We start from the raw sequence: 19,088 nt of genomic DNA on the forward strand, positions 1-19,088 counted from the left end.
ATAAGCTACGCCACGCGGGTTACACCTAGCCCATTCCTAGGTGTTCCTTCACTTATACCTGGAGCTGTCATCTGATTGGTTTCCTAGACAATTTTACTCTTATCATCTCAGATGATCTAACAGGCTGAGCTGGTTTTACCTTTAATGCATTCCAGGTCAGAGTTTCCTCAGTAGACGAACAGCAATATTCAGCATTTGAGACCAGGTCTTTTTATTCAAATAACAGCATATTTACCTGTCTCTTCTCCAGGACCATTCCAACAGAGCATCCCGGAATACATCTGTCAGACCAAGCCCTGCAGAAAGGAAGGAGGAAAAGGGCAGAAGACAGTGGCAGGCAAAGAGCCGGAACCTGACTTCCCCAACTGAGTCCTCCTCAGTTGTAGTTTTTGTCTTATGAGAAGTACTAAGCACTACATATAAAAGTAGAACATTTTAATGGGAATCAAGAGCACCTATTCCCAGCTGAATCCCAGATTTTTCATGGGCCCACAGTGAGACCACTCAGACAGCAAACCCAGGCTCAATTCCCTTCAACTCAGACTGAAGATATACATACAACAGAAGTCTCATGCTCCTAACTACGAGGAACAGACCCTAGTGCTCTCAAGAAACACTAATCACACCCGAGTACATGAAGAGGTATGAAAAATGAATTTAGGAGGTGCTTTGCACCGGCCCAGAGCAAAGTTCCTAATTGCTTTCAGCCTGCAGACTGAATTCCTCTTACACCACCAGCAGCCGGAGTTCTGACTTGCATAAAACCTGATCCCAGCATCCACCGAAGTCAACGGCAGCTTTCCCTGGATGCTAAACAGGCCTCATCTGTAGCCTAATAGCAGAATTCCCTGCCTAATCAATACAAGTGCCATTAATAAAACATGGGATGTGGGGTAGCATCATGCCATAGAGCATTAAGTGGCAGCAGCACACATGACTAATTTGTGCATCAGGCTTAAAAAGTACAACCACAGAAGCCAGGAGAAAGGGATGTAGAGTCTCCCAAATCTATGAACTAGCTATGGTTGTCAAACACGGCAGATTTCTTGGCATCAACATCTGTGCCTGAAGCAAGCGGCAATTACAGCACTTTGCAGCACTGTAAGCTGTTCTGACAGCTCTCATCTCAGCCTGCAAAAAGATTTGATGGTCCTGGCCACACTCAGCAAAAGAAATGAGGGTGCCCCGCTCCCTGCCTTGCACGGGCCACCACACATACTGAAATGATTTCTCCATACATGTCTCTCTACACATATTTATTGCTAGGTATTTTTCATCCTTACTGAAACACAGTTTTTGCAAGTCTATGCCTTTTAATGCATGGAAGCTTTACCAGGCCCAAGCACAGAATATTAGAAAATCACTTCAGGTCATGTAAAGAAGCAGAGCAGCTGACAACTGGCCTGTTGGCAGGTGAGGCAAGGAGTAAGTGCTGTTAGATTACCTCACAGGAATAACATTAAAAAAAAAAAAAAAGAGAGAGAATAAAGTGGGCACTGCTAGTATGTGTATTACTTGTTTCTGCTGCTGTGAGAGAGGCAAGGTAATTTGTTTAGCTTTTAGCTTGTTAACATAGTGAGATACATCTTGACAATGATACATCAGTAGACTGGTGTGCCATCTTAATAAATTATACAACAGATTATCATTCATCATATTGCTGATGAAATCCATCCCTTTATCTGTTCATGTCTAAAGCATCAGGTTGATGGAATCATTTAGCTAACATCAATGTTCCAGCAATAACTGCAGGGGGATCCATATCAAAGAAGTTTACTATACTCCTTCCTTTTCCTGCTTCAGGCCACAAGTAGAAAGACAACTGTTTAAGAACTCTCACAATTGTATTTTATTTGACATCAGCAATATACACTGGAGTATAATAGGAACAATTTTTTGCACAATCTTTCTTGCAAGATGGATTTATTTTCCAAATACATAGATGTTCATAATACAGGAAGGTAACAGTTAAGCTGCACAATAGCAAAACAAGTTGACAGCTATCAAACCACCTTTTAAGTTTGTTAGTATAGTCAGGTGACCAGCATTGAATATATGCATTCAAATAATTTAGTTAACCTCTGATTCTTCCAATCGTCCCAGCCACATTGTTCCATACAACAAAAAAGTGCACAAAGAATACTGTAAAAGAATTCAACTCCAAGGCTTCCCTTGCTTTGATTTCCTTTCAGTTTTTCCCCGTGTATGAGTCAATACAAAGGGATAAACATCAGAATTTGGCATGGCACAGAAACTCTTGCAACATGCATCTAGGAGAGTCACATATTGCAGAAGTCGTAAATTATTGACAGAGACATTAGGGGATTTAGGACTTTCCTAAGAGGGTGTTAAAGAAGCATTTCTACTATGCTGCTTTAGTGTGTATTTTCTGCATGCCACAGCTTTTACAGAAAACAAAGATAAAAATACTTCAAAAAGCTTCATATTTTTCACTGGGAGTATTCCTTACAATGTCTAAGCTTAAACCCAAATGCTTTGGTTGCAATGGACAGGGCTTCACAGGAAAAGAAAAGCTTACAGTTAATTAAAATACCAGTAAATACCATCTTCTTGCTTTTTACTTTTTTCAGCTTAAAAATGACAGAGCTACAGCAGCTGCTGCACATCATGTAGAAATTCCCTTTTTCTTTTGGTTCCTCAGGTAGTACAGCTATTACACTTTGAATTAGCACAGAAGTTAGTATCTCCCAGCCTGCCTCTGACCACTGTGAGTGGAGAGAGCAAGAGAAAGGATGTTCCACGTCATTTGTTAGATGGACCGATTTTAACAGCTTACGGAAGTGCCTCAGCAATTTGGCATATCAGAACTGGCAGGATTCACAGGGTGCAAGGGCAGTAGGTAAAGGTAAGGAGAAACAGCAACTTGAGGCAATTATTAGGGGGCTTATTTACTCATGACCAGCAAGTAAATACTGTGCCTGCAGCCAGGCTTTTAACATACTGTTGCTGCTATGTATATTTGCTAGTGATGCAACACTCCCCACATACATCCAAGTCAAATGGTCCTTGCCACAGCAGCACACAGCACAAGCGGGCTGGCAGTGCTAGCACTTATCCAGAAAATCTAGAAACCAGAAAATCTTTTGTCTGCTCTACAACTGACATGTATTTCAAGCATCCAAAGTGCTTTATGCCACTGCACTAACACTGGCTCTTGAAACCCACACAACAATTTTTAAAGACCACTGCTTCAGTACTCCAGCCCTACCCACGCTGCACCCCGCTGCTTGACTGTCAGGTTTTATCTGCCACTGGCATGGGCACATGCCCTCTCCCTGCCCAGGCTCTGCTGTCCACCCTGGTGATGCTCAGCGCAGAGACAGCCCGCAGCCAAGGGGAAGGCGCGCGAATCCCGCACCGTCCCAGCAGCCACCGCCCCCCACCTCAGCCGAGGGAGCAAAGCCATGGACTGGTCCGGAATGAATCAAAACACTGCAAAAGTAGCAGAACACGCTGAAGCATGTTTTTAGATTGTACACGTAGCGGTTTTTAAATAGCTAATGAGCAGCTCTTAAGCCTAATTCAACTCTCACGTCTTACCTCAGCAAAATGCCTAATGGTCTCCAGCCTCAGCTGTTCTTACCCAGAACTGGGATACCTTCTCCTGCTGAACAGATTGCTCCATCAGGACTAAATTTAGATCTATGAAACCACGTTCCTAGCTCAGCAAGGCCAGCACTGACCGAGTGCCCTCCTGACCGGACTGATGAACTGAACCTAAAAATTCCTAGGTCTTGTTTGAAAAGGCGTTGCCTTCTGCACTTCCCCCATGGCACAGCAGAGGGAAAACCTGGAAGTGTATAGGGAAGCTGTTAACTCGCGTACTTAGTAAGAACAATTGAGAGCGTGAAGATCAAAGAAGGTCTTTTCTTTTACTCATGTATTTTCTCTTATCTGATTTCACTATATTTATGCATATAATATCCAGATAGGAAGTTAGAAGTAGCCTTTTTAAATATCTCTACAAAATTCTCCCACCTTCTCTTTACGTATGATCTTCACATTCTCCAAAGAAAAAAAATACAATCCATGTATTTATGAAATGGCTACTTGTACTGGTTTTGGCTAGTATAGAGTTAATTTTCTTCATAGTAGCTAGTACAGGGCTATGTTTTGGATTTGTGCTGAAAACAGTGTTGATAACACAGGGATGTTTTCATTACTGCTGAGCAGTGCTTACACAGAGTCAAGGCCTTTTCTGCTTCTCACCCCACCCCACCAGCGAGCAGGCTGGGGGTGCACAAGCTGGGAGGGGACACGGCCAGGACAGCTGACCCCAATGGACCACAGGGATATTCCATACCATGTGACGTCATGCTCAGCATATAAAGCTGGGGGAAGAAGAAGGAAGGGGGGGACGTTTGGAGTGATGGCTTTGTCTTCCCAAGTAACAGTTACGCGTGATGGAGCCCTGCTTTCCTGGAGATGGCTTTCCTGCCTGCCGATGGGAAGGAGTGAATGAATTCCTTGCTTTGCTTTGCTTGCGCACGCAGCTTTTCCTTTACTTATTAAACTGTCTTTTTCTCAACCCACGAGTTTTCTCACTTTTACCCTTACGATTCTCTCCCCGCCATCCCACTGCAGGGGAGTGAGTGAGCAGCTGTGTGGTGCTGCATTGCCGGCTGGGGTAAAACCACAACAGTCCTTTTTGGCATCCAATGTGGGGCTCGAAGGGCTTGAGATAACGACAGATTTGATGGGAACGTGCTAGATCGAATTTATAGCTGTTATTGCTGTTTAGCTATTAATCGGCAGGCTTCTGTGCTTGCCATGGGGCTTGCTTGCCTTACTGTACATTAGAGTCTAGCGCTCATTAGTGGCTGCTTTTTGCTTTTGCTGTACTGCTTATCTTACTCTGCTGCACCTGGGTACATTTTGAGAACAGCAATGGCGATGTGCCTGGGCTGGCAGATGGCCAGGGCATCGCTGCTGTTTCTGTGCTGCTGTGTTCCAGGGACAGGCTGGAACTCCAGTGTGAACTCGAGTCAAAGGGACTGTGACCTGTGAATGAGTCCACGTGGGAGCAGGACACCCCAAAGCATCTGCGGCTGTGGATAAGCCCATGCCAGAGCAGGTACATCTTGAAGCTTCTGTTGCTGTGGTCGTGTCTGTGCTGCAGCAGGTACATCGCTGAAGGGATTGTGGCCAAGGATAAGTCCACACTGGAGAAGGTACACCTCGAAGCACCTGTGGCTGTGGATAAGTCCATGCTGCAGCAGGTACACCTTAGAGCATCAGTGGCTGTGCATGAGGTCATGCTGGAGCACCTCAAAGCGTGTGACCATGGATAAGCCCATGACAGAGCAGGTACACCCCTGGAGGGACTGCAGCCATGGGTAAGGCCATGTTGGAGCAGGTTTACTTCTGAAGGGACTGTGGCTGTGGGTAAGGTCACGCTGGAGCAGGTATACCTCTGAAGGCATTGTGGCCCACGGAGAAGGCCATGCTGGAACAGGTGCACCTCAAAGCAACTGTGGCTGTGGATAAGTCCATGCCACAGCAGGTATACCCCTGGAGAGACTGTGGCTCTAGATAAGGCTCCACTTGGAGCAGGTACACCCCTAAGGGACTGCAGTCTCTGGATAAGGCCAAGCCGGAGCAGGGGCAAGGGGAGGAGTTCATTGCAATGTTAAACCTGATGGTCTGGTCCAAAGGGACCGGGGTGGAGATTGTAATGGAAATACCTTTAAATTATTGTAACCCATGATCTGAGTTGCATGTTATAGGAATTACTATAGCAGGAACCACCCAAACCAATGGAGGAGAAGCCTTACAAGAAGCAGTGCAAGAGCAGCAGTGACCTGACCTGGGCTGGCTTTGGTGCCCAATAACTCCGTGCAACGCACCACCTCTCCTGTCCTGAGTGACCACCATAACAGATGGAGCCCAAAGTTATGGACTAAATGAACTCAATGGACATTTTGTGGACATTTATGGACATTTCACAGACATTTTACAGGGGTGGTCCACAGACTAAGGGAATGATATCTGTGTATTATATCAAAGGATGGGAAGGCTGGTGGTGGGTAATGAGGATGTACTGGATAGTGCGAGACCTGAGCATGACATAAATAGTATGGAAGTGTGGAATAAGGGGTGGAGAATGTGCTGGTTTTGGCTGGGATAGAGTTAATTTTCTTCATAGTAGCTAGTATGGGGCTATGTTTTGGACGTGTGCCGGAAACAGTGTTGATCATACAGAGATGTTTTCGTTATTGCTGAGCAGTGCTTAAACAGCGTCAAGGCCTTTTCTGCTTCTCACCCCACCCCACCAGCGAGCAGGCTGGGGGTGCACAAGAAGCTGGGAGGGGACACAGCCGGGACAGCTGACCCCAACGGACCACAGGGATATTCCATACCATGTGACGTCATGCTCAGCATATAAAGCTGGGGGAAGAAGGAAGGGGGGGACGTTCGGAGTGATGGCATTTTGTCTTCGCAAGTAACCGTTACGTGTGATGGAGCCCTGCTTTCCTGGAGATGACATGGCTGAACACCTGCCTGCCGATGGGAAGGAGCAAATGAATTCCTTGTTTTGCTTTGCTTGCGCACGCAGCTTTTCCTTTACTTATTAAACTGTCTTTATCTCAACCCACGTGTTTTCTCACTTTTACCCTTCCGATTCTCTCCCCCATCCCACCGGGGAGGTGGGGGGAGTGAGTGAGCAGCTGTGTGGTGCTTAGTTGCCGGCTGGGGTTAAACCACAGCACTACTGAATATCACACGGCTAAGCATCTTTCCCACCATGACATATATTAACTAGCTTAACAGAAAACCCACATACATTCATTGTGTCTTGCCTTCCTAAGTGAAATGGCTACAAATAAAATTCACATTTTCAGTACAGAGAAAATATGGTGATAAACTACAGCTCATTTAAAAAGTTGTAACTGAATACTCTCCAAATGAGAGATTTTATTTGAAAACAAAAGCTGTCTTTTTAATAATCAAAGAGATTCTCCTGAAGTTGGCTTAGAAGTGTTCGCTACCTTCCCCAAGTTTGCAACTGAGCTTGTGATTTCCATGTGTGTAGGTGAGGAAACCTCTTTATTTTTTTAAAAAAACAAAACTAGAGAAATTCAGCTTGATTTTCTTCTTCACAAATACACAACAATATGGAGAAATGAGTGTCAAAGAGAAAACCCCTTTTCCAATGTTTAAGCTACAGGAGAAGTGGTAGGGGCTTAATAACTATACCTACAAAAAAATCGGTGATGCAGTTCTGCTTCTGGGAAGGCCCACAAACTGCTGGCATGAGACTGTGGGTACTTACCAGGCAGCAGCACTAAGCATGCTGTGTTTCATTACCATACATGTACTCGTCACTCCCACCACTCTCCATATCAGAACATTTAGCAGACATGCAAGGAGAAGACAAGTCTGCAATACACCTTGGTCCTCCTTTGGGATGTTCAGTGCTGTTACAGTATCAGCAGTGCAGAGCTGAAGGAAGAGTTTTCTTCAGCTTCAGTCTGTCCTATTTTGTACTCCAAGAAAGCATTTTCCATCCCACCCCCAGGGCTCCAAGGATTCTGATGCCCCACAGTACAGCCTGGACACACAGCAACATGGATGCACCCCAGCTGGCAGCAGCTGCTAGCTCACATCTTTCCAGTCTTCTAGTCACGGCATCAAAAACCTTAGGACAGATTAACTGTGCTGATCCTCAGGCAGGATTCACAGTTGGTGTTGAATTCCACATTGCACTCAGCTGGTGCCTAAGCTGCCTACTTGGAAAAGAGTTTAGGGGGCATTTTCATAAGTGGCTTAATCCAACATAAGATCTTCATTGTCTCTGAAAGAGGCAGTCTCACCCTCCTTCCTCCCCTCTATTTCTGACCACAGATTCCTACCTTCTCCCACATCAGCAACATAACAGCTCTCATGCACCCATACGGTGGGTTACAAACGCATCTTTACCTTTCACAGGATCCACGTTGTGCAAGTGCCGAGGTTGTGGATGTACATTTTCAGACATGTCTACTTTAAAGGCAGCCGCAGCCCACAAGCTGTATTATTGACAGGATTATCAGAAATGCTCAGCACTAAAAAGCTCCCATGAATTCAGGTACAGGAATGAAGTCTTCGGATTTAGTAGGAAAGCATGATACTTCCAAACACTGGCTGTTAGTGTAATGAAAGCTTTTTTCTTTTTCCCCCCCCCCCGTCCTTCTATAACTGAATTAAATCAAAGGCAGCAAGTTCTGTATTCAGTCTCTTAAACATAAAGCAAGTTAAATGTTAAAAGTTTCAAAGTGCTTCATTACTGAAAATCAAATATATGGAGTCCCAGAAAGATCAAAAAAGTTACTGGTTACATTTTTGGTTGAGAAATACTCTAAAACAGAGGGAAACAATAATACTTAATAAAACTCAATCTTTTTCCCTTACCATTCTGCCTCCTAATTCTTTCTGGCTGACGACGAAAATACCCTTTTTTTAATGAAAACAACTTCAATGGAACACATGTTTCTAAAAGGACATTAGCAACTTATTACTTTCTCATTATACTTATAATGAAGAAATAATTATTTCTAGGCTGTTTCCTGCCAGATGCTGTTCTAGTACCTCTAATAGGACGTATCTTAAAATAACTGCTTGGTAGCAAGAAACTAAATTTTTCATCCTTACTCATGTTTTCCCTTCTCTTCTTTTTCTCTCTCTTCAAATAACTTTATTGATTTGGGCTCTTTCATAAATTCTGGCCTGCTTATATTTTTTTCTCCATTATTTGTCATTGATGTAATTCACAAATTCACCTTTGTGGAGGAAAAATGACTACAGAGGGCACCTGAGGTTCGAAAAAGCCTGAAAGAGCCTCTGTTTCAAGGCCAGCAGAGGCAGGATGAGAATCCTCAGGCTGTGGTTTCACACCAGCTTTAACCCAGCTCAAAACATCAATCCCAGCCTCCTCACCACCTCCTTTGTACCAGCACTAAGACAGGGAGCCAGATCAGAGAACTGATCCCACTGGCTACTAGCTAGCCAAAAGACAACAAGACAAAGTTGGTTTTGAGCTAGACAAGTAATTTCAGCCAGCTCACCACGACCACACAAATACTTCTCCCCACACAAAGCAAGACAGCAAGAAAGAAGGTGGGAGCGCTACATTCAGCAGTAATACAGTTTTACGGTGGAGTAATCATGGTCTTTAAAAAGACAAAACCAAACCAAACCAAACCAAACCAAACCAAACAATCAACATGGATTCTGCTTGTGGTCTGTCTGGTGCAGACTGCTTCAGAGGATGGCATGACATAAGCCAGCTCCAATCCAGAAGGCTCTTACAGCAAACATGCGCTGAGTCCTGCCCTGCACAATATGCTTCATGAGCCCTTCAAATATGGGTTACATATTCAAGGCCAGAATTTTGCACAAGTGGATTCATTTCCACCATGAATGTGCTGCTGGTATGGATTTGCAAAGGCATGCATCTATGAAACAAAATGATATTTTCATATAATTCTACAAGAACTCTGGTTACCTGAAACTCCTCAAATCTCCACCACTGGTCTGGTGCCAGAGAATGTTGCCACAAATTAATAAAAAGTGAAATGCATGTACATACAGAATCATCTATTTATGAAAGTATGTTATTATTCATTTGATGACCTAGTACATCCTAGCAGAACAGGAGATTTTCAAGCTTGCAAATGTAAAGCAGACTGTGAAGTTACTGTTAGGAATGAGGTTAACTATCTCATACTTTGAAAGCACTTTGAAGAAATACTTGTACATGTTCTTGACTTCTGAGTCCTCCATTCTTGTGCATCTTTACTTACCATGGAGATGAGCCACCAGCACAGGATGATGAGACAAGACAGAGCAGCACTCGACTAAATTTTGTAATGCATCGAGCTCAGAAGTCCAGCTGAGCGCTTCATACTGTCACCTGCTTCTTCTACCAACCTCCAGTTAAGTTTCTTCCACGGATGAAAACATATTCACAAATAATGATTATTTCTTTAAATGCTTCTTTATGCCATCAGATCATCCGTAAGGTGCTATGTCAGTTAACAGCAACGTGGATACAACTTTCACAAAAACACACAGCAAATGTTGAAGGAGATCAACAACAGCAAGACCACCAGCAGGAAATAACCTAGACCTCTGTACTAGTTGAGGGTTAATGCAGTAGTACTGTATTTTTCCTTGGGATCTTTTTCTTGAAAAAAAGAGAGATGAAGATAATAAAAAAATACCTACCTCACACAGTGCTTTCCATCCAGAAAAGTACTCTTTCAAAACAAGACTGCTTGCAAGTGCGTCTTAAGCCTGCCTTCCTCACAATTCAGGGAATTCGTATTATTTGAATGGATACATATATATATATATATGTATCCAGGCTGCAATCACATTAGTATTTTTAAATGCTAACACTATGCTATTATTTAAAAAGAGCATTCAATAATTGATGGGAGTTTGGATGGTTTTCTAAAAGGGAATCTCCAAGGCTTTTTATTTTTGCTGCTGTTATTTTTATTTTAAAGAAGCCATCACGCTCTCAGTTTCTCTAGCACAAGAAAATGAAAATAGAATTGTGACCAAAAAATGTGGTGAACTGCAGTGGATAGTTACTGGTTTGCTTTGAAGTCCTTTCTAGCAGAATAATATAAAAAGCATAAGAAAGTCTATGAGATATTTGTAGAAGTTACGGACTAGAAGGCAATGCTAGTCAACTCTGACATAAATACCTACTGCATTGTCTAATTCATGCGAAAACAAAGTATGTTTTATAAATTCTACCAATTTTACAATAATAGCATTTTTCATTCCCTCCAGTTAAGAACACAGTAATAACATTAGCAAAGAGAGATCTTTTCAGAGTGCTCTGTACTTCACACTACTCTCACTTGCTTGGGATGTGGCAAAAACTTACTTTCAAAGTCTGATTTACTCAGAACATGCTGAAACTGCTCACCACACTCATATTCCCCAAAAAAGCTACATCTTGACTCTGAGGAGAGACCTACAAATGAAGACTGTACAAATTAATGCATATCAGACTGTTTCAAAATGGTGCATTTTTCCTTCCAGTAAACTTCCTGTTTAAAGTGCATTGAAGTCAATGAAAAACACATTGATTTCAGCAAATACCTGTACAGGTCCTTACAACAATATAACTAACTTACCTTGGAATCACACAGTCAAAGAAATATAAGGTCTTGAAAAAATAAAAAATATATTTGGGGAGAAAAGATGCTATTGTTAATTAACTGGTTTCTTTTTTCCTGGATTTTTTCCTAGTTTTTTGGGGTTTGGGAGGGGTGGTGGTTAATACTGACCTCCATAAGGCTATTTACCCTTTGGATTTTCACTGAGTAAAAAATTTTATTTATAGAGTTTTGCTCCTCCAACTTCATGTTGTACTGCTTTATGTTTCTCAGACTATGAAGAGAAGCACCTCCTATTCTCCCCACTTCCCACTGACCTGCCGCAAACTTACTGCCGCGTAGTTCTGCAGTTCTGTAATACTTCTACAACTTTGATCATCCTTGGCTTTATCCATATCATCAGTAAACATTATACTTCACCTAGGCTTCTCAACACTACAGCTGCCATTTTCCTAATCTGTTACTCAATGTTAGGATTAAATAAAACCGAGGGCAAATTTTTGTCAGCTGTCTGTATTGCAATTCGCAACAGTGCTAGCCACACAACGCCGATCTATTTTACTGCAGTCAAGTGCTACTGGCAAGTCCCAGGAAGACAAGGAAAAACTCACCAAAATTTCTTTCCTCCTAAATATTTTGGGTCAAGCGAAAGTTCTGGAGCCCGGTGTGCAAAGTCCGTGATCTACTCTGCTTTCTAAACAGATCTCTTGGAAGCTTTGGGGATTTGGGGGGAGAGTGTGCTACAGCAGAAACCGTGCTCCAGCTTCTCACACTGAGAGAGATTCTCTTAGGAAATCTCCTGTAGCATCTATGGGAAAGTGTCCCAGGTGGCCAATATGTGTCTCTTACACAACCTGTGTGGTCATTTCTTCCATTCTGGCCTTCCCTCCATTTCCAATAGCACAAGGGAGATGGGAATGTTAGGCTTTGGATAAACTGGATAAATATACACTGTATGCTCTGATGTTCTCACATGGCACACAGACACTGTACTACAGCATAAGGTACACTGCGGCCAAATGATATACAGGAGGTACGAGAGAAAGTTGAAGGAGACCCTATTCTGTGCATATTGAAAAGCTGAGTTCATTCACTTTTCTGTAGAAATACTGGTTAAATCCTATTAAATACAGTTACTTGGTTTCCCCAATTTTTTGCAAGGTCCATCCTGAATGATGAAAATTATGAGATGCCAAAGGCTACGCTTGAACACTCTGTAATCAGTAACTTTTAGCTCCTGTTAACAGAAAAGCTCTAATCATGTTCCTTATTAAATTATTTACCTCTTTCATTCAATTATCATATGGTCTACTTGCCTGATCACAGGGTAATATAGAGTGGATGACTAAACAGTTTACAAAGTCTACTTTTTTCCCCTTAAAAGACACGTGGGAGAAGAAATGCGCCACCAACATCATTTGATGGAGACAAGTCCATGTTATAGGAGGAGAAACAGACTCCAGTTCTGCTGGTGAGCTCCAAGAGCTCGGGTCACCATGGAGGGCTGGGGTCTAGGTTTGCCACCTTGCTTGGCTTCGTTATTTTCGCAATTGCAGTGAAACCTGTTAATAGTGGGCTGATAGAAGTTTGACCTCGCTCACAATTGACTATAAAATACACTTCAGTTCCTGTGAAGGCAATCTTCCTGAACTGAGTTTTTAACTGGTTTTCTCAAATGACTGCGTTAGTGGTTGGGGCTGCATCACTGCAATCTGTGGGAGTTTTGCTGTTGGTAACAATGTCTCCGAGGAAACAGCACTCAGTGGAGATCTATCTCTGCTTCCTGGTAAGGTTTTTTGGCTTTCTATCCAGTTTCCTTTCCTGTTCATAGAGATAACTATCAGAAGTGTTTGGTTAGTTTTAAATCACTATGGCACTGTCAAAAAAAGATTGTTCGACAAAGCCAACAGAAAAAAAAATAAAAATACCTCCTGTAGAGTTCATCTCACTCAAACCCATCCCTAATAAGCCATTTGGTCACTGAAATGGCACCTGCAACATTCTCCCTTAGGATTTTAGTTAGCGGTGTTGAACATTTGGGCCACTATAATTAGCATATTCCTGCTTTTGTTTGTGCTTCTGAATTACACAGCACTCAGAACCTGCCAGTATTACTGAGTATACTGCAGGCTCTTTACTGTTTCTGATCACTCTACAAGGAGATTAAATATAATGAAGAACCACTGTTAACAATAAATTCCTATTTGCATTGTCCATAGGTACTTTGGAAAGCTAGTTACGGTAATTTCTTCATCTGCTGTAACACAAAAATGTAACACAGTACAATAAATTAGTCCTAGACTCATAATGAGATTTTTTTTTTATATATCTCATTTTGAACGTAGGCATGCAAGTGTTGGAAGGTACTTCAGAAATACACCGACAGATTAAAAATAGATTCTTTTTTTCTGTGGTATCATTAAAAATTTCTTCCAAAATCGAAGTATAGAAATAAATATTTGGAATCTATTAATTTTTGCAATCCCTTTTTCCTCCTTATAAGTCTTTAAAATGAAACAGGAACTACAAATGAATCCAAGTAACACATTTAGATCGATCTTGGTCAAATAGCCTGAACCAGTGTTGATCCTACTGAACAATGCACTGAAAAAGCTGATTATACAGTCAGTATACAGGGATGGATGGAAGGAAGAGGCAGCTGTTTCTAGTGAATCGATTAAAGCTCTGCCTGAGAGAAAACATCCTTGGTTTTCATCATAGAGGAAAGCAAAGAGTAATTTCAGTACCTTCTGGCACAAACACTAGGTTCTCAACGGAAGGCCATTGTTCTTCATACTAGAAATACTTCATACTTGAAAAATTTTATCATTTGTGCAATTATGATCAATAATTGCCAGAGGATTAGCTTTGTTTCTTCTGGCTTAACAAAATAAATAAACAATCTCTTGTATACTATCTTCTATTCCGGCAATCTGCAATAATGTGACCAGATTAGGGAAGAAACAGCTTCAGCAACTAGAGATACATCCAAAGATGCAAACTGCTGCAGTTAGACACCTTGCATGGGTAGTCCATTTCCAGTTCTGTGCTACAGCATGTGTAATGGTTTTCTAAGGAGTGTTGTAACCTCAGACTTCTTCTACATGTAAAAGACAAAAAGAAAAGGACCATACCTGGCCTTCTGAGAGCATCACTTAAATAAAAAAAGACGAAGGTAACTGTTTATATCACTACATCATAATAAAGTCATGTAAGACATTCCCACATCCTGTGCATTCTATCATCAACAGTCCAATGCTATACATGAAATAGCAGCCTGGGATCCACACTACATGCTGTAGTGTGCATCCCTTGCAGTCTCCCAGGTCCCATAAGTTAAAGGTCAGATTCTCAGCCATGAACTGGCTAAAAGGTTTGGAGAGACAGAAAAAGGCACAGAGACACAGTCATAGTTTTTCACCGTTATGGGGTCGTCTTACTCTGATTCTTGTCCCAACATAGACTAGGGCAGTCTCATGCATGTCCTCAATTACACCAGCTGCTTGTGGTCTCTCCATCAGTCACTTGATCACCTGGGCACAGAGCCATTCAACACTCACCTGATCTGCCTCCCAGCATAAAACTTTGACAATAGGCTACCAATCTGCTATTCCAATCATCTGAAGCTAAAGATTAGTCCAGACCCTTTAAAGGCACAGCCAGATCACAGCTGAGAATTTGGCCTTTGATTTTTACTTGTCACCTGCACAGAAATGCTAACCATTTGCCTAGCCAGATGGATCTGTACAAACATTTTCAGATTTATTGCCAGCATATCTTCCACCCGTTCTGGTGAAAAGAATGTTTCCGATCAAGATTTCTATCGGGTTTAAACTACTCAATTCTTTAATAAAGTTGCCTGCTTGCATATTGCAATTTGAGCTGCTGAGAAAAGCACCTATCTATGCCATAGTTTAAGAGAAACAAACGGATCATAAACTTTTTTCCCCCAGGCTCCACCTAGAAACTTTCTTTTCTTATTTACATCACAGCATTCCTTCACAAAAGGGTGTCTCTCATTCCCTCAAAGATGTGCCATAGCCACGCTCATCAAAGTGCAGGAAAACTGGTTTTGCTTAATTTTGAAGCCACTTTTAAAACTGTGTTGAAAATTTAACTTGACTCAAACATTATATAAGGGGGGGAATACGTGTTCAAAGGAAATCAGAGAAGTGTGACTTAAAAATATGGAAAAAATAAAAATAAAAAAAAACCCAAACCCCAAAGCATCCAAAGAAAGAACAAATAATTCAAATAAAAAGTTGAACGTTGTGGGCCTGGTCCTCGCCTACCACAACAGATGTAATTTAGGAATAAATCCACTCAAGCTGGTCAGCAAGGTCAAAGAAGAATCACACACTTAAGATCACCTTACCAAACAAAAAACTCCAATTTTGAGAATTAAATCAGATTTCGGATTTTACAAGGTTCACTCATTCTTATTTTGGCGTGAGAATTTCCCAGGTTGCAACACAAAATAATGCTTAGTAAAAATATACGGAGCTCTACGACTCCTTTGCATAACTTTTCTGGAGTCTCCCAGGCTGGACTCTCTTTTCTTTTTCCACTGTTCATTTTCTTTCCCCCATTCTGCCAATTTTAATCTAGCAGGGAAAGTCCTTTTCTAGCAAGCACTGTCAAAATATTCAGGACATGGACCTTGCACTCCGAGAATGCAATGCTGTGTCCGGACAGCAGTGCTGGGTGCCTCAGGGATTTATAATAATCAACATGCGTATTCCTAGCAGTCAAGATGTGTTCCACTGCACAGCTGTGCACCTCTGCCTTTGATTTGTTTGGGGTGCATGTTCCTCCCAAAGGCAAGTTCTGTGTAGCCAGAGTAGTCTGTCTGAAGAGAGTGACGGTTCACTGCTAGCTGAAGGGAGGAAGACAAATCTGTTACCCATTACTCTGGTAGGAGTTAACTGATTATCCCCAATAACTCCAGCCTTTACAATGGGAAAGTAGCACACAGCTTTTATAAATAAGAATTATTGACCTTTTTAAATAGTTTCAGAAGAAGAAACTCTGCATCAAATGTGAGTATAATTTAGGAACTACTACATAGCAGCAAAACTACATTAGACTTTCTGATTTTTCCATGGTATCCTTGGATAGATACACCACCCAGTAGACCATGTTAAATGCTCCGAAGGTAACAGGAAATAAAATGCGTGCATATTTGTCTATCTTACTCGTGCCAGAGTGGGAGGCGGGGGGAGCAGGTGGTGTGACAGCAGATGGCTTTGCAGATGCTCCTAACGTATTAGGTGTGATGGTCTGAATCTGCTCCAGTCTAGATCCAAGCAAGTGCTGAATGGAAGGGGATCCAGCTGTGGCATGCTGGGATACAAATCCAGTTAAAATTGGGGTAGAAGGAGGAGCTGGAGGGGTAGCTCTTGCAGAAGATAATGTCTCTGATGCATTGATGCGTGTGAAAGGGTTGGGACTTGATGCAGAAAGGGAGTGGGATGTAATGTCAGAAGACCCCTGAGCTACAGAGGGAGGCTGGATGGAGCTGTGCCTTGTGTCAATTCGGCTCCCACCATCAGCTTCGGACTGTACTGTGGCATTCGTTCTTTTCCTCACATTTGAATTGGCATCTGTACTCTGCAAAGTTAAAAAAAAATACTATTTGTTTTAAGAACGACTAAACAGAAGCGATGGAAACTTTATAACCAAGCACTATCAGAATACTACTCACAAATATAACCAGTAGCTTGATCCTGAAGCACAAAGATACCGCATGCTCATGATAATAGATTTAATAGCATATAAAGTGATAAACAAGAGTTCCTTTTACCTGTGGCTGGAATACCAGGGTGAACACATCTGATGCATCACACTCCGTGTGATGTGGTACCTATGTAAACTTAATACCACAAGGCTAAGGATTCTTGGGTTAGCATTGGGGTTTTTTTCCAGGCTCATGCTCAAAACAAAATTCTCTGATGTTTACTTATTTCTCCGATGATATAAAAACATTCTAGATACAACTTACCAGCCATGATGGTTTACTTCTGTTTCATATCTCCAGAAAAGTAACTACCATATATTAGGAACTCTAGTCTGTCTTCTATAGTAGATGCTATTAAAATGCAAGTATTTACCAAACCAAGTTACCACATTGCTGCTCTTTCAGAAATAAAGGCAGTGCTTTTCCACATCAACCACAGGCAATAAATTCTCCAGATGCAATTGAACCAGTGAATAAATCAGTCTTTCATCAACTACTCCTTTCCATTAATTAACTAAGAAAAGTCGTGAATTCTCCATCACTTGATGTCTTCAGGCAAGTCTGGTTGTCTTTCTGAAAGATATACTTAAGCCAAATAGTACTTATTAGGCTGCATGAGAAACTGAAATATAAATAAGGAAGTACAGATGGGAAATCCAGCAGAGTTTAATATTTTATTGACTTCTGGGAGTGGGACTCAGGCTCTGCCTCTCTTCTCTGCATTTAAGAGGAAGCCTAACATCTCCTGAACCTCCTTCTGGAAGGGTACCTGAAGAACAGACTTTTGAACTTTCAGCCCTACCCCTAAAATATAATATAAAACATATTATATTTTGGATATAATATGTGAATATATTTTGTGCAAAGGCTCACTGCTTCCCAAAAGACAAAGATTTATTGGCAGATAGGGTACATATACTCAACAGCAGCAATAGAGGTCTAAATACAGGCAGGATATGTAACAATCACTTGTTATATATCAAAAATCACGTTTAGCACTTCTCTGATGATACCGTTCCCAACCATTGCCCTGCACGACACCTGCTGTGCCTTTGGCTCCCCTTCCTTTTCCCCCTACCAGAGAACACTGCCAAAGCTCACAGCACAGGAAAAAGGGAGAGAAAGTGGGCAGCATTCTCTCCTCCCTCCTTCATCCAACAGCAACTCTCTCCAGCTAAGTGCCAGAGAGCAGGAATGGAGAACGACTCAGGTGTCATTCAAGGTACTAGTACCTTGAGTAATGAGAAGAGTGACAACCAGGTCTGTCTGCTGCATCGGTTGGGCTTAGCTGTTTTGCTCAAAGAAACAGAGAAATGGGAGCTGAAAAAGAAATCTGAAAAAGCAATTACCAAAAAAAAAAAAAAAAAAAAATCACTTGACATCTCCAGTACTCCCACCATGGCCAGAATGCTGGTCCCAAATCCTGTTAATTGCAGTACAAATCAGTCACTGGCAATACTGCTGGCTTGAATTTATCTGAAGCTGTCACAGATATATGCCAGTTCATGGCTGATGTATTTGCCAGCTCATGGTTGATATATCAAAGAATCCCTCTTAGGTTTCACAGTTTTCCTTCCTGCATAGAAGCGTGTCACTCCCTTTTATTTATTTTTCTGCATCTGCAATCCAAAGAAGCAGAGGACTGGAATAAACACCAGAGGAAACTGGTATTTCCTGAAAGAAACACTAATTGCACTGTTTGAAAGGGAAGTCTGAGTCACTCTTCGGGAAGTGCAGAAGTACACACAGGTGTGCAATTTGGATACTTTCACACTGGGTTGTCAATGACCCTGGAATAGTAAAGCAGCTTTCAAGACTGCTAAATTGAAATTATAAAATACAATCAGGACAGGAGTGCATTTACTAGAGACTTGGGAATACCTGATGGAGTATTTCATGTTACTTGAAGGCTTGCAAAGCTAAGCACATGCAAGTCATCGATGTTCACTGTCCCAAAAAATAGCTCTGTGCTATGAAGAAGCTGGCACTAGAGTCATTGAGAAGAGGCGAGTTTTACCTTCTACGTGCAGATCCTTGGACAACCTGGCTTTGCTCAAGTAAGATTCTCCCATCATAAAGCTCTCAAGCAGCGCCTGGGGAGCAAAAGCCCATGGGCTGGGACAGGGGTTGCAAAGTAGATCTGCACTGGAACTAAGACATGTCACGCTTCCCTCCTGCTCTCTGCCTACGTTAGACCAGTAGCTTAGAAGTAGTGC

General features: G+C 42.0%; 1 protein-coding gene across 1 annotated transcript in view; it reads right to left on the reverse strand.

Annotated features, from left to right (window-relative positions):
* Positions 1–1,825: 1,825 nt before the first annotated feature.
* GABRA4 (gamma-aminobutyric acid type A receptor subunit alpha4) overlaps positions 1,826–19,088 on the reverse strand; it is a 51,914-nt gene continuing 34,651 nt past the window's right edge. The window contains exon 9 of the mRNA XM_076336197.1: positions 1,826–16,745. Coding sequence (XP_076192312.1) covers positions 16,212–16,745 — 534 coding nt within the window. The 3' untranslated portion in view covers positions 1,826–16,211. The remainder of the gene's footprint in view (positions 16,746–19,088) is intronic.

The sequence above is a fragment of the Aptenodytes patagonicus genome, chromosome 4 (assembly GCF_965638725.1).
Source record: "Aptenodytes patagonicus chromosome 4, bAptPat1.pri.cur, whole genome shotgun sequence".
NCBI classification, from domain to species: domain Eukaryota; kingdom Metazoa; phylum Chordata; class Aves; order Sphenisciformes; family Spheniscidae; genus Aptenodytes; species Aptenodytes patagonicus.